At 45.1% G+C, this 16,877-nt stretch overlaps 1 protein-coding gene across 1 annotated transcript in view; it reads left to right on the forward strand.

Annotated features, from left to right (window-relative positions):
* The first annotated feature begins 891 nt into the window (after positions 1 to 891).
* XIRP2 (xin actin binding repeat containing 2) overlaps positions 892 to 16,877 on the forward strand; it is a 172,407-nt gene continuing 156,421 nt past the window's right edge. Inside the window, exon 1 of the mRNA XM_056861183.1 lies at positions 892 to 1,038. Within this exon, the coding sequence (XP_056717161.1) occupies positions 892 to 1,038 (147 nt within the window). The remainder of the gene's footprint in view (positions 1,039 to 16,877) is intronic.

A 16,877-nucleotide genomic window follows, 5' to 3' on the forward strand; every position in this document is an offset into this window, starting at 1 on the left:
TGTACTGACCAAGTCCTGATACATTCTCTCTTCCTCATTGTTCTTAGACTACAATACCTTTTCTGATGTATGGACACAGTTTGATTTTCTTGGATGAAAAAGCATGCATCCAGCTACAGCCTCCAAGACTATAGAGGCAGCTGCTTCTTTGCAAAGGTTTCCCACTGGACAGTCATATGTGGCAGGATATTGAAAAATTAACACCAGTAGGATCAAACAGGGTCAGCTCACAATTGTTCAGTTAGAGTGTGCCAGCAAAACCTGGGAAATGTGTATGGTTGCTTATCTGCTGGAGACTATATATCTATAACTAGTTTTGGTGACTTAATGGCTAATACAACCATTCTATAGATAATTATATTTGTACATCATTATAGTAGATACATTTACAGGAACAAATAGTTCCAGAACAAAACATATTAGAAGTCAGCTGTGAACTTCTGTGAAAAATAAAAAAAATTACTTTTCAGGATGAGAAGCAAAAGTCCTCCAAAAGATATCACTGGACTTCCACAAAACCCACAGGCTGAGATGATTAGCTCTTGTGAGTCTGATATCCGTACTTCCATGTATTTTGACTCAACCTTTATGTTGCTTTTTCAGTGCTTTCCTGAGCTGACCAAATATTCAGTTCAGATAGGCCTTCTCATGCTTCAATCAGTACTGGTGATGCACGGAGTTGTTCCCTGGGGTAGTGTAACTACCACTGATGATAACAAGATCCAAATAAGAAAAAGCTAATGGTGACTCCCCAGCTGCAAGAAAGGTTATCGTCCCCTACGGCCTTGCCCAGTGGAGAACGTCGGCAAATCTTCATCAGCAAGAGTAGAGAAGGAAATCAGCATCTAGAACTGTCCTTCCAATAAAAGTCACTAAAGTAGTGTCAACATCATGAAGAAAGCTCCTGTGAAGAATAACCCCGGAGTTGAGGTGTACAAGGAAGAACCTCCAGGCAACCGCCATAGGATAGAGCGCTTTGATATTCCCTTGGAAGATCTGAGGAGCCGTTTCGAATCACCTGCAGCTGGAGGCAAGAAGGTAAGAAATGGACTATGGGTTACCAAGAATTAGGAATGCTTCCTAATATTCCTACTAGGAAAATGCATCTATTCGGTTTGTTTTCTACTTGTACATGTGTTGGGATCTGTTCTCTGGGTCCCTGTACCCACACACTAATAGCAGAGACATCCATTCAGATGACAAGGCTCTTGGTTGTATACTTGCTTCAACCTGCCAGTCAGTGCAGAGGCATGAGGTTGGGGGGAGGGGAAGGATGATGATAGAAAGAGTCCCAATTAAGAGTATCATTACACATGGTCTTGATAGTATTCAGAAGCAGGAAAGGTGATGAGAAATTCATTCACTCGCCCAGATTCACACATCATTGAGAGTAAATTTGGAACAAGGTACAGCGCAACATGAAATAATTGTTTAATGAGAAGGTGGGGGAGGTTAGCCGCATAAAGAGTCTTACTGTTTTAGAGGCCCGGAATTGCTACTTGCAATATCTGATGTTTTCTATCAAGGCACTGTATATTTATCAACATATTTTATATAGGAGACATTGCTACAACGTATTGAATGACAAAAGGGTCAGTAAGATAGTACAGTTTCCCCCTATTGCTAAGAGAGAGTTGGTTATGCTCTATGGACACAGTTGTTTGAATATTCGGCACACTCATTCAGTTCCTGGAGGTGCTGGGGGAAATGGGTAATGGATAGAGTTGCCAACCTCCAGGTACTAGCTGGTACTAGCTATTACAACCGATCTGCAGTCGATAGAGATCAGTTCACCTGGAGAAAATGGCCGCTTTGGCAATTGGACTCTATGGCATTGAAGTCCCTCCCCTCCCCCAATCCCATCCTCCTCAGGCTCTGCCCCAAGAACCTCCCACCGGTGGCGAAGAGGGACCTGGCAACCCTAGTAATGGACAGTGTTTGGGAGTCATGACCCATTCCTTACTTGTTTACTTGTAAGATATTACTTGTTCTTCTATCCCCAGTTGCCAAAATATTCTGAGGCAGAGTAAGGGTTCTCAGATGCATTAGTGGTATGCTGTTCCTGCTTAGTTACTTTCTTCTGCAGTATTTAAGGTTCCCTTTCACCAGTAGTTCCCATCATCAACATCCCTACATGTGCTAAACTCTGTACCATGGATGGGCAACCCTCGGCAGAACATGCTGACAGAGGCATACCAGGCCATTTTGCCTGATACCCGGGTCCAGATCTCCACCCAAACAAACAAGGTGCTGGCGATTTTGCTGTGGGCGGCAGTGTGGGAGAAAGCAGCGGGCATGGCTTATGCCTGTCACCACCTCCCAGTCCTACACAGCCACCAGACAAGCCCAAGGTGAATCCTTGAGATGCTGGCAGCTCCAAGAGTGTCTGGCCAAGTACACACTTGTCTACCATTTTGTGTTTCAGCACATCAACACCTTCACAGGTAGATGTTGCATTTTTTTGTCAGTTGGGTCACAAAAGGTTGCTCTAGACATAAGGACAGAGTGATATAGCATGTCATTATATATACAAAGTGTCTTCCCTGGCTGGAGCTCAAACTGCTTCTGGTGTGCCTAGGTTGTCTGCAGGGATTTTGTCTTCCATTGTAGCTTTACAGGCAGGGAGGGATGAGGTGCCGGGGTCTTCATTGATGTGAATGGGACTGTTTCAATTTATAACATCTATTTTGCAGACTGAACAGTGTCTGGGGTGGGACTGATCTCTGAGTGAGCAAGAGATTCTGATTATGCCCCGTTTCTTCCCCATTACTTCATCTGCCCGTTTTCTCCCTTGCGCTGCGGGGAGAGATGCTAGACTAAATATGTTTAACCCTTTGTTTTAATTTTTTTCCGTAACACCTCTTAGCATAGGTTGGGCAAGGTGATTAGTGGTGCAATCCCAAGCACAGTGACACTATTTTAAGTCCATTGAAGTCAAAGAGCGTAGGAGGGTATCATTCAACTTAGAACTGCACTGTACATTACCTACAGTGTAGTGACATTGACAGCATAGTGTAACTCTGGTGCAATAAAGATGCACTTCAGACATTTATGCTTGGTAATTAGCAGCCTGTTCCAGGCTGAAGTGCCCCGCATATTTTTTTTATTTCTTCACGCTGAACTGTCATTCCAGACATCACTGCAAAACCGGCACATACCTGCTTCACATTTCTTAAGAGCCCCTTTAATGCTACCTTTTGTATTTGCTCCGCCCCCGCATCGAAGCATTCACGGAAGGAAGCATGCAGAATCCCAGCCGCGGCTTAGCTATGCAAATGACTATTGCTAATGGCTATGCAAACGAAGGAACGAAGGAGCAGGTGAGTGGGGGTGGTGGTGGAATTTCTTTGACTTTCTCCTCATGCATCAGGACAGTGAGTAGTCATTTTAAATGTTGGGTTTAAAAAATCAACATTGAGCGAGGAGCAGAATCGACCCTGCATAAATGGCCTGCCATAAATTTGGGATGCCGTTGCACTCAGCCAGTGTGTGTGCAGATTAGCAATGTGATACTCACTGAGCAGGTGTAACTGATGGGTAGGACTCAGCTGTTATGTTTGTGTTTTGTTGGAGTGGCACAAATGAAGAGGATGAACCCTGAACCGTTGGCTATGGACAGGTGGGTCTTGCCTGCTCCATTAAAAGAACAAAATAATTTTATTTAATCAATCATTTTCTAACAGTTAGAGCGGTTCCTCAGGCTTCCTTGGGAGATGGTGAGCTCTCCTTCCCTGGAGGTTTTTAAAAAGAGGCTAGATGGCCATCTGTCAGCAATGCTGATTCTGTGACCTTAGGCAGATCATGAGAGGGAGGGTACCTTGGCCATAATTTGGGCATGGAGTAGGGGTCACTGGGTGTGTGTGGGGGAGGTAGTTTGGAATTTCCTGCATTGTGCAGGGGGTTGGACTAGATGATCCTGGTGGCCAACTCTATGATTCTGTGATTAAGTCGATGCAATATATATATAGATAGATAGATAGATAGATAGATAGATAGATATAGATATAGATATATTGCATCGACTTAATCATAGAATCATAGAGTTGGCCACCATCTGAAGCACTGCACAATCCACAGCGGGATGCATTAGCAGCACAGACTCCGACAGCACAGGTATAAAGAAAAGTTTTGCGGGGAACCATACAGCAACTCACATTGTTAACCTGGCAATTTTATTTATGGAACAGAACGGGATTTTCCTTTTAAGTAGCTCTTTTGATAGCCGCAGCATCCCATTGCGCTTTGCAATAATAAGCTTAGATACAATCAGTGCAGGGAGTGTATAGTGAACGCAGCAGCTGCTCAGCATCCCCCGATAGTCCATGAGCTGCTTCGTTCTTCAGAGGCGGCTTTGTTGAAGGAAGGCACAGAGGCTATTTTAAGCATTTTTTTAAACATTCTCTGTGGTGTTCCACGAGTTCCATTAATTCCCACCTGGGCAGTCATGGATAAAGGAAAAATATTCAGGCGAAAGATAAGTTCCGAAGGAATAGCAGCATTTTTCAAGTAGGAAAAACCAGCATTTTTCAAGCTCAGTTTTCAGTAACGAGTACCGCTAATTCAAATTTAAGTATTAAAAAGCTGTTATGAAATTATTCTTTCTTCATTAAAATCCTACCTTTCCACAGACAACGCAGCTAAGATTTGAATGTTTGGAAAGGATATAACTAGGGGAAAGGAGAGATTAAGTTTCCACCAGAACAAAAGAAAAGTTGTCGAAGGCTTTCACGGTCAGAGTTCATTGGTTCTTGTAGGTTATCCGGGCTGTGTAACCGTGGTCTTGGAATTTTCTTTCCTGACGTTTCGCCAGCAACTGTGGCAGGCATCTTCAGTGTTACTCCTCTGAAGATGCCTGCCACAGTTGCTGGCAAAACGTCAGGAAAGAAAATTCCAAGACCACGGTTACACAGCCTGGATAACCTACAAGAACCAAAAGAAAAGTTGTCTCAGTGTATAATTTGCCTTATAACTAGCATATTCTAGTCAAACCATGTGCCTTTGGGTTGCTAAAAAATATTGTTTGCCATGCGGACAGCTCTCTCTCTTTCTCCCTCTTTAGTAGATAATATATAACTTTGGCTTCATTTCAGCTAAACACACAGGGAGATTATAAGCATATGAGCAAGTCCTTAGCAGAAAACATTTGCATAGTCTTTAAACACATCGGAGGCAGCTGCAATCTCATCTCATTTAGGCCTGTCATCGGGGTATCCAATAATTTGAAACGAAGTGTCAGCCACCAGACAGAGGCGAGGTGCAATTGACTTGCTTTCAGCTGAAAAAGCCGCTGTCAGCTTGTGCAATGGCTTTCCGCAACATAACGAGGCAGGCTGGGGGCAGATCAAACCTCCCTTGACAACGGGACATGGTTCCCCTCTCTGCATTCTTGCTGCGGCAGAAGCATTTTAAGGGTGAGGGGAAAGCTCCATGATAGGATGCTGCTAACTTTATACAGCAATGGAACTGGCCCGGAGGAATTAGATAGCTCGTATTTTGCCTTCCGTGTAACTGGGGTTGCCAACCTCCAGGTACTAGATGGAGATCTCCTGCTATTGAAACTGATCTCCAGCAGATAGAGATCAGTTCACGTGGAGAAGATGGCCGCTTTGGCATTGACGTCCCTCCCCCCCAAGCCCCACCCTCCTCAGGCTCCACCCCAAAACCTCCCGCCGGTGGCGAAGAAGACCTAGCAACCCTACGCGTAACTCCTTGGGATAGGGTTGCCGACCTCCAGATTGTAGCTGGTGATCTCCAGCTATTACAACTGATCTCCAGCCGATAGAGATCAGTTCACCTGGAGAAAATGGCCGCTTTGGCAATTGGACTCTGTGGCCTTGAAGTCCCTCCCCTCCCCAAACCCTGCCCTCCTCAGGCTCTGCCCCAAAAACCTCCTGCCGGTGGCAAAGAGGGACCTGGCAACCCTACCTAGGGACTTGTCCAATTAAAAAATGTTCAGTTGGGTTCAATTCACTTAAGCCAATGTGGTGTAGCAGTGGCAGCACTGGGCTAGCATCTGGGAGGCCCAGGTTCGAATCCCCACTTGTGCCACCATGGAAGCTTGCATTCGATCCTGGCTGAATCCTGGCTGAAACAGGGAATAAAGGGGGCATGGTATAGTGGTTAAGAGTGGTGGTTTGGAGCGGTGGAGTCTGATTTGGAAAACCGGGTTTGATTCCCCACTCCTCCACATGAGCGGCAGAGGCTAATCTGGTGAACTGGATTTGTTTCCCCACTCCTACACACAAAGCCAGCTGGGTGACATTGGGCTAGTCACACTCTCTCAGCCCCACCTACCTCACAGGGTGTCTGTTGTGGGAAGGGGAATGGAAGGTGATTGTAAGCTGGCTTGATTCTTCCTTAAGTGGTAGAGAAAGTCGGCATATAAAAACCAACTCTCCTAAAGCGACCATGTACTTTCGCCCCATATGTACTTTTTGGGGGGTAGAAATCAGAGAAAAGGGGCTTTAGAACCTTTTCCCCTTAGACATAGGGTTGCCAGGTCCCTCTTTGCCAACAGTGGAAGGTTTCTGGGGCGGAGCCTGAGGAGGTCAGGGTTTGGGGAGGGACTTCAGTGCCATAGAGTCCAATTGCCAAAGTGGCCATTTTCTCTAGGTGAACTAATCTCTATCAGCTGGAGATCAGTTGTAATAGCAGGAGATCTCCAGCTGCTACCTGGAGGTTATAGAAAAAAGAGACACCACTGTACTGATACTATATAGTTAGGAAATGAGCACAGGAGCGACACAACAATGTAGTTACAAAATACAAAAAGATTATATTGGAAAAGTGCACATAGTAAGCAACAACAATGCAAAAACAATGGGTCTAACAAGATCCTATAATAGTAAAGTCCAATAGCCCCATGGAGTAGCTCATTCCTCCCAATAGTGTTTTTTGTGATTCAAACACACCTGTAGTTTGTAATCTCTTAATATTTGCATTAAGAGTGAGGGGGGGAGCTTCTGGTTTGTGAAGTGTTTGTGTTGTCATTTATAGCTCTAGTCAGCATACATCAGGATCTGCATGGTTTGCTGCAGTGCAGTGGCGGCTGAGGCTTCTACCCAGATAGGGTAGACGGGGGAGGCAGGGAAAGAAAGCAGACTCCATCTTTCCTTGAGGCAATCTTTTCATCCCAAACAGCAGCAGGGGGAGCCCAATTACTCTCAAATCCACCTGTTCCTGGGTAAAGGATGGGCATTGGCTGTATTGTTTTGTTTTTAACAACAACAACAACAACAAAAAACAGAGCACGCATGCTTCCAAGGGCAGTAAAACCCACACCTGCCTAAATCTTTATCTGTTTTGCCACTGTTTGAAGGATTTATTTTTTTCCCAAGCTCCTCAATGGATATCAGGAAGTAAATTAACTTAAGCATCAGTTGGAATAAAGAAACTGATGGGAATTAAACTAGTCCCCAAACATCAAGAAAACTTGATTCATATCATTTTTGACTGCAGTTACAGATACAAGATAGTCACCACGTTCCACTTAGGATACATTCAGTGCAGAATTATGAAGAATTGTATTGAAGAAATTTGAAACGGCCGTATTGTTACCGAAACTGCTCTTTGATTGGGGAAATTAGCATGAGCAGCGGCACTAATTTATTTATATAGCGGAATCACCCAATGTATACCAGGGTTGTTTTCAGTGAATCTCAGAATAATGACAGACCAAGGATTTCCAGATTAAAAGTGTTTATATATTCATTCATTCAGTGTTGCAAATACATACATACAAAAAACTAAGAATAAAAAGGAGGTAGGATTAGAGACGTTTCTCAAGGGAGAGGATGTTGTTGATTGGGTAATACGTTACCGATCTAGAAGTGGAGATGTCCAAAATCCGTGGCATATAGGTACAAAATAAAATATAGCGGGGGATGGGAGAGGGATGTATCGGAGCCTTGGGCCAGCCAAGTCACCGGAAAGGAGGGGGTGTGGAGTTCTGCAAAACTCAACACACACAGTAAAAGGAGGGAGAGGTAGGGCAGAACCTCTCTGCTTTGTCGGGGAGGGCAAAATATACCCTTCTCTGGGGTGTGGGGGGTTGAGATTCCCCAGATGGCTCCTATCTAAAACAATAGGGATCAAAGACTTCGGCTGCAGCGATCAGGTAGAGTGACAATTTGTAAACTAAGTTGGCACCAATGATTTGCGTATCTCCGGGATGGCTTGACTCGATCTTCTCAAGTTCAACAATACCTCAGGAAGGTGTGAATCTCTACACTCCAGGGATGCGGCAGAGGAGTTTTTCCTAGTTGTTAATGCCGATTGCAGCGGATGTTTTTCTCACAGGATACTGGGGGGACAGGATGGCAGGAGAGGGCGACGTGATGCTCTCGCCTCGGTGTTACGGCTTCCCTTTGGATCAGGAGACAATCAGGATCATGGCTTCCCTTTGGCTGGTTCTGCAGGGGTGACCCGGTTTCTTGTCCTGGACAGCCTGGTAATGCAGCGGAGCGCTAGCCCAGAGCAGCAGGCTATTAATGCTTAGACAGTACAACGAGTCTCTGAGGTAGTTGCCAAGACCAGCGCATGTTGGCAACAGTATCCCCGTGTCATCTTTGGAATACAATATTTCTCTCAGCCCCACCTACCTCACAGGGTGTCTGTTGTGGGGAGGGGAAGGGAAGGTGATTGTAAGCCGGTTTGATTCTCCCTTAAGTGTTAGAGAAAGTCAACATTTAAAAACCAACACTTCTTGTTCTCCTCCTCCTCCTCTCCCAAGGCACTGTCACCAATCTCCAGGATCTTCCCAAGCCAATGTTGTCAACCCTATCACAGGACTGTGTGTGTGTGTGTGTTGCTTCTGTACTGCAAGGTTTTATTTTAGGGATGTAGTTATTAGGATATAAAGCTGTCCTTTTGCTGAAAGGTCAAGTGTTTATATGTGAATCAGTCAGTGGTCCAAATATAAACCCAGCTAGGGTCATCAGACCAATTAAATCAGCCTGTCAGTTAAAGAGTTCCGAAAATGTGCAGCAGTGTTGCCCACAATACCTCACTGTTTCTTTCTCCCAGCTGCTGTAACCGCCAGGACTCTATTCTGCAGGTGGGACAACTTGAGCATTGATGCAGCAATATATATAAGAGCGCCAACGAGTACATAATGTCATATGTTATTGACAAACTTATAGCACAACTTCTGTGCTGACTGTCATGTAGTGAGACAACCTGCTTGTTGTTAATAAGATTTCAAGATTTCTTTAATGTCCGCTGGAATTGGCACTGAACCTTCCCTGCTGTCTGTCACTCTCAGCTGAGTTGCAGGAAATTATTTCAATGTATTAAATTCTCAACACGGTCCATCTGTGGATACTTAAATCCAAGATTGGAGCCATGGACAGAAAAGACAGATCTTTCCACAAACCTAAAAAAGGTTTGCAGAAAAATCTGAAATCTAAAACAACAACAACATTGGGGGAGCGTTAACCCACCCCCCAATAATAAAAGCAGCATCTGTAGCTTTAAGAAACGGATGCCCTCAGCGTCCCTTTCTAGACAACCACTGCAGTTTTGCCAGTCTTGCTCTCCTGAGGCTCCACCCCAAAAACCTCCCACCAGTGGTGAAGAGGGACTTGGCAACCCTAACGGGATTCCTTAGAAATCAGTTATGCTTGTCTAACTCTGTGCTGGATTGTGGCCAAAGAATCAATTTGTATGCTGCTAAATCAGATGATTAGTTTTTATCACCTTTTGAAATAAGGATTCATTGACTATTTTTTGTTTGTTTGCTTCGGGAGATTTCAAACACTTGCAACATATTCAATCTTCATTAGCTTGTATCCTCTTTGAAAGTTACTGGGTACATTATGATGTATTATGTGTAACAAAACACTATCCAGTTTTAGTTCACGGAAGTTGATCAGGGTATGGTAGATAAATTGCTGCAAAATATGGCTGTGCATCTCTCATTTTCAAATGTGTAAAACGGCTTTTGATATAAATGCATGCTGCAGAATGTAATGCGCAAATGACTCTTCGTAACTAGTACAATACATAGGACATATGCCACACTTTTATTTTGTGTTGTACATTCAGAATCTATTCTATTATTATTTTTTGCCATCAATTTGCAGCAAACTTATGGTGACCCCATAGGGTTTTCAAGGCAAGAGATGTTCAGTGGTGGTTTGCTATTGCTTGCCTCTACATAGGTAGGCTGGACTTCCTTGGTGGTCTCCCATCCAAATATTGACCAGGGTAAGCTTCTGAGATCTGATGAGATCGAGCTAGCCTGGGCCATCCAGGTATGGGCTCTGTTCTAATGTGCATGTGTAAAGTGCCATCGAGTCATAGCCCCAGCAAGGGGCTTTCAAGGCAAGTGAATGGCAGCGGTGGTTTGCCATTGCCTTCCTCTGCAGAGTCTTCCTTGGTGGTCTCCCTTCCAAGTACTGAACAGGGCTGACCCTGCTTAGCTTCTTAGATCTGATGAGATCTGGCTAGCCTGGGCCATCCAGGTCAGGACTCTGTTCTAACAGGAGTGTTTAAATATTTCCAATCCCAGATGGAATCTATTGTGATAGAGTTAACAATGCCATCCTAAGCAGAGTCACACCCTTTCTGAGCCCATTGACTTCAATTGTCTTAGAAGGGTGTAACTCATTTTAGGATGACTCTTAGCCATTTCCCCCAATCCCTGTACTTTTTTATTTCAGTCCTTTATTTGGTAAATATTGGTGAGCCAAAAATATGTGGACTTCTTAATGTTAACTTTATGTTTTCCTGTGATTCTTTAGAAGTAGTCACCAATTAAAGAAGCACAGACTTCATGCTGACGTGATTGCATATATCTTCAGTGACATCTGCACACTGCCAAATCTGATTGGCTGTACGGTATTCTGATGTCATCCCTTTTACCCTATGATCCATGTGACTGATCTAGAAAGTAAGGACTTGATTCTCAGTTGGCTTCACTTGCCCCCACTGGTGTCTTCATGCAGACAAATCTGATTGTCTACCAAGTACATTGATGTTACTCCATTCACTATCCCTGGGGTTGCCAACCTCCAGGTACCAGCTGGAGATCACCTTCTATTACAACTGATCTCCAGCCGATAGAGATCAGTTCAACTGGAGAAAAATGCTAATTGGGCAATTGGACTCTATGGCATCAAAGTCCCTCCCCTCCCCAAAACCCGCCCTCCTCAGTCTCCATCCCAGAAATCTCCAGGTATTTCCCAACCCAGAGCTGGCAACCCTAACTATGCCTCAGTTATGATGAAGTCATAAAACCACAAAAACAGATCTGAAGCACAGTGAAGCAAACAATGAAAGTGAACAGGATTATTATTATATTTTTTTAAAGATGAATATGGTCACAAACAAGGAGCGGTACTGTCTAAAATGATAAAGCATATGAAAAATCAAAACAGGAGAATGTTTGGTATAGTTGTGAAGCACTCCGTATATGTCTTTGAATATTTTCTCAATATTTTCAGAAATTCAAAGTTTGGGTTTGAAAAAAAGCAGCAACGCCTTGGGCTCAAGATACCCTTGGAGTCTTTTTCTTTGACCGAGGATGCACTCTATCAGGCACTGCTGCTGTGAAATCTCCATTCGTCAACCAAATGGGGGATATACCGCAGCAGTACCCAGTGGGACTGTGCCCACATTTAACAGAAGGCACCTCCAGGGAGTATTCTGGTAACTTAACTTGCTAGCTATGTTTCATGGCAGGCATTTTCAGAAGCAATTTTGCTGATCTGGCACAATCAAGGCAATTTACTGCCTTTTTTTTCCGTTGTTTATTGCCAAGGGTGTTTTTTAAAAAAATGAAAAACTCTCATTAGTTCCTGATCTTTATTTTCCAACTTGAATACTAAGTTTAAGTTTATATCTGTATTCTCTCTCCTTTTAATGCATTTTAATTTATAGGAGAAATATTGAATAAGAAGGCAAGAAGAAACCTTTTACCATGGAGCCATGAGCTCAGAAAGTTAATTACTGGTACTAATAAAGAAGGAGGCAAATGTCTGTAGAGAATTCGTGATAGACAGGCTTTGTTTTGACATTTTCAGGTGGTAACAGCAACGGCTTGAGTGGAAGAATTAATTTTAAGCCTTTTATTACCAAATGCAGCAGGGTTCCTTTAGACAGCTTGGCCTGTTAGGTACCTCTAATGCATTTAAGTGCATAAAATTAACTGCAGTTACTTAGGGTAAGTCCTGTTGACGTAAGTGGGGCTTACTTCTGCTTAAATATGCATAGGATTTGGTGCGAGGGTTTTGAAAATCATGAGGCCTGTCAGCCTTTTTTTATTATAACTGTAATTTTCAGCCCAGCAACTTGGTGATGTCACTATATTCGGTACACTTTCATAGGTCATTTGGTACATTTTCAGAGTTTTATTAATTTCAAGTGACATTAACTGGATTTTCCTCTGCATCACAACATTTAAATTTACATTTTAATAGCTGAGGCTGCAATTCTGTTCATAGTCAGGATTGTGTGGAGTGCCTTTACTCCAGGGGGATCTGCATATTTACATAGGATCCATCCTTGTTATTTAAACATGGGAGGTGAATTGCATGGATTAGGGTCATGCAAAAAAAACAATTCAGTAAATTTTGGGTTCTGGTTTATCGGGCCTGATTTTTTTGGGGTAAACCCAGAATAAGCCAAATACCCATACTAGTAAAGGGGTATTTTGGCTGTATTTCCGGGTTTACAAAAAAAATCCAGGTCCATTATAGTATATGGGGATTGTTTTTGAAGCACCTGTGGGGGCATTTTTGGAGACAGAGTCACCAAATTTGTAGCGTAGCTGCAAGGGATGCTCCTTAGATGAACACCGGAGGTTGGTGAATGTTGTGACAGGGGGTCCAATTTTATGGGCCTGCAAAGGGATCACCCCCATCCCCCTGGCATTAGAGAGCCGAGCTGTCCATCTGTTTTCAGGTTCAGAAGTTCAGCATTGCCATGGACTGGCAGAAAGAGCCAATTGGCAGTCTGGCACCTCAAAGTCTGGGGACTCCGTTCATATTTGGGGCACATAGTATGATGTCCATGCAACTTACCGTATATACCCGTGTATAAGCCGACCCGCGTATAAGCCGAGGTGCCTAATTTCTCCCCAAAAATGGGGAAAAATTAGGCACCCGCGTATAAGCCGAGGGTTGGCTTATAACCCCTCCCCCCCCAGCAGGCTTACCTTATCCAGAGGCAGGAGGTGGCGGCAGGCGGCCCCCAGTGGCCCGGGAGGCCCCGCAGGCTGCTCCTAGGCCGCTCCAGGCCTGGCGAAGGCTGTGGCGCCCCCCCCCCCCCACGGCCCAGGAGGCCTTCCCAGGCCAGTCCTGGCCGGGGGGAGCCGCGAACACCTGGCGGGAGTGGCGGCGCGCCCCTGCAGCGGCTGCAGGAGGCCCTCCGAGGCCGGTGCCAACCAGGAGGAGCCGGGCACGCCCGGCAGCGATCATGCCCAGCCCTGCAAAGGCCCTCCCAGGGCGCTCCTGGCCGGGGGAAGCCGCACTGGCCTGGCGGCGATGGCGGCGGAGGTAAGTTCCCCCCTCCCTCCTCCTCCTCCTCCTCCCCCTCCTCCCCCTCCCTCCTCCCTCCTCCCCTACCCTACCGTATTGACCCGCGTATAAGCCGAGGCCGACTTTTTCAGCCCTTTTTTGGGGCTGAAAAACTCGGCTTATACGTGAGTATATACGGTAGTTTCCACACGGAGGAAAACAGCTTAAATGCAAGAAAAATAAGGCACAGAAAACATTTCTTTTGGTGGCAAATGACATCCTGCGTACAGTCCTTTATTATAATATTCAAAAATCTGATTTCAAGAAATGGTCACGGTGCGGGGAAACAAAGCCACTATTCGGGGCGACCTTCAGTTTGAGAGCAGGTTTTCATCGGGGGGTTGATATTGGAGCCAGCTGAAGTCATGACCAAGGCAGCTCTTGTGTGGGTGAAGAGTCTTCTTCAGAAGCCTGGTAAGCAGCTGTACAAGGTGGCATTTTTTAGTTGGAGGGTATATCCCGCTGGACGGGACTTGGTGAGCCCCATCTTTTAAAATGACTAGTTTGGTCTGACCAAGCTGGCTTCAATCACTCTACTTCAAAAGGGCCCCAACTATGGGGCCCTAACAAAACCTGTCAAAGATAGAAAAATGGGAGAAAGCGTAGAACTATGTATTTGAGCAAAGGCGAATAGCCGAAACCCCCAAAAAAGAATATTCAGCTTTTTCAGGAATCGCCTATTCAGCTTCGGGCAGATTCCCAGATTTTGGTATTTGGTCGACCTGAAACCCGAATATTACTTAAACGTCTAATTTCGGGTTTATTTTCAGTTTGGGTATATTGATATGCACAACCCTAGCATGAATGTGCTTCAGAAAGTAGAGCCTAAATCTGCCTCTTTTGGAACTAGGTTTCCCAATGCCGCCTTGGTAAACAGCAGGAGGCATCAAAAAGTGGTGTCATTGTGTCGATGGGAACCAAGCCGAGGCCTCAATTTACCACTGGTAATTCCCCCACTGGTCAGCTGAATGGCACAAGGGGCCCAAAGTGGGGTGTGCCCCACCCCTGGTGGGGGCCTGGCAACCCCTACATCCATCAGTGACTACATTTAGCCTTCAGGTACAATCAATATACAGATGCAGAAACTAGCCTGGAAGAGATTAGGGGGAGTTTGTCCACATGTTCACACATCAGTCCCTCTTCAACCACAAGGATTAAAAATGGAATAACTTACAGATTTGATTTTTAAAATATGTCTGATATTACTTGAGACATGAGAGAAGGCCCCTGAAAAAAAAAAACCTAGCGTATATTTATACGGCATAATGTCTGCTATACATGATCAATAGCCAAGCTGTTAATGTAGGAATATGCTTACTTCGGATAGAATCATGAAATCTCAGTCAAATGCAGTATTTGTCATGCTGAGAGAAACAGGCCAACAATTTTTTCCTCTTTGGACAATAGTAGTCATTTTCTACAATAAGGTGAATTTCAAATAAGGTAAATATTTAACTCACCTAAAAGGTATGCAGGTCATAAAGTAATCTTCATTATCAGTATGCATGACTTGCAATGCAATCCTACAAATTCTTTCCTGGTAGGAAGCTCCATTGACTAGACCTGAGAAGGATTCTGAGTAGATCTTCTTAGGATTGCTCCCTTGGTCACTATTAGTAATGCTAGTTTCCACATAAAACATTTGATTAAGCACAGTAAAATGTTTGTATTGTTAAATGAAATAGTAAATATTAACTTTCATAAATAAAACTGAATGTGCTGCACATACATTGGTCAATTGTATGAGTTCTGGAAGCAGATCTCCAGAGAACCATCTTGTGCGATTACTTCCAAACCTATTGAACAGCAGGATGCTGCTATGGAGAGCATCTGGAATCTGTTCTCAAGACAGTTCATCCCTTGTCAGTCCTGAAGAGAACATCTTAAATACTTCTTTACTCACAAATGCTATCCCTGGCTATCACTTGGTCTACTCTAGGGTTGTCAACCTCCAGTTACTAGCTGGAGATCTGCTATTACAACTGATCTCCAGCCAATAGAGATCAGTTCCCCTGGAGAAAATGGTCACTTTGGCAACTGGACTCTATGGCATTGACAGCCCTCCCCTCCCCAAACCCTGCCCTTCTCAGGCTCCACCCCAGAAACCTCCCACTGCTTGCAAAGAGAGACCTGGTAACCCTAGCCCACTCAGTGTTGGCACAAACTGACATAGCAGAGTGTCTCTCTGTCATTGCACAAGGACAGGCCTGTGACCACACACCGCTTGCTGGTCCCAATTCCCCATAGCATGACTTCATGCTATTGGTGTGGAACAGACTTCATGTTACTGGCTTGTATCCACCAACAAACTCATCCTGGTAGTTGTTGATATTTCTGCTAAGGAACATCCTCATCCTTTCTACACTCAACTGTTTCAGGACAGCAGCACCTTGAGTACATTTCCCTTTCAACACATACTGAACAAGCATCTAACAGTAAGGGGAGCTTCTGTTGTCCAGGATGCTTATTACAAAAGACCACATGAAGAGAAGTGGTTAAGAGAAGGAAAGCACAGGCAGCCCATTCCTGAAGGGGGGGGTACTTGCACCACGGCCACCTCCTAAGATGTTTGCTGCTCCATGGCCAGCTCCACAAAGTTGGCATTTTAAGCAAAATAACAGTGAGGTGGATGCCAACGTGGGTGCACCCGACGGAGGGGGCAGAGCCGGGAACTGGACTGCTGTGGAGGCATGCAACCAACAGGGGGCTGCAAGGAGGCTGCAGAAGGCAGGGGAGGGGAGTGGGACTAGTCAAAGCATCTCACAGCATGGGCACCCACACCCTCCAGGGCCAGAGGGAGGGCACTGGAGGTCAAGAGAGAGGCGGGACTAGGCAAAAGAGGACAGAGGATGCCCCGCCCCCACCTGGCACCAAAGGAGTGCAGCAGAGGCCAGGAGAGGAGCGGGAGAGAACTGCTCCAGTCCATCTACCAGGGGACTGTGGCGGTCCAACACCAGTAGCCCCGCACACAGCGGCAGCCATTGGGGGGATGGGCCTGTGACCACACACCACTTGCTGGTCCGGATTCCCCATAGCATGACTTCATGCTATTGGTGTGGAACAGACTTCATGTTACTGGCTTGTATCCACCAACAAACTGCAAGGAACTCAAAACTCACAAAATGGGAACTTCCCCCTCCCCACTCATGCTGCACCTCACTGAACCTCCTGATTTTTTGCTCCTGGGAGGGTAAAGGGACCTTAAACACTGGGGGCAACATGGGGATCTGCAGTGGGAAGGAGGAATTGGTGAAAATCCGGCCCCTCCTTGCTGAGAGAAGCACACTTTTGTCAGTAGACATCAACTACAGGAAAGAAACTCCCTAGTCTTTTAAGGAAGTGCTGCTTCTGAATCTTTTT

The sequence above is a fragment of the Euleptes europaea genome, chromosome 15 (genome assembly GCF_029931775.1).
Source record: "Euleptes europaea isolate rEulEur1 chromosome 15, rEulEur1.hap1, whole genome shotgun sequence".
NCBI classification, from domain to species: Eukaryota; Metazoa; Chordata; class Lepidosauria; order Squamata; family Sphaerodactylidae; genus Euleptes; species Euleptes europaea.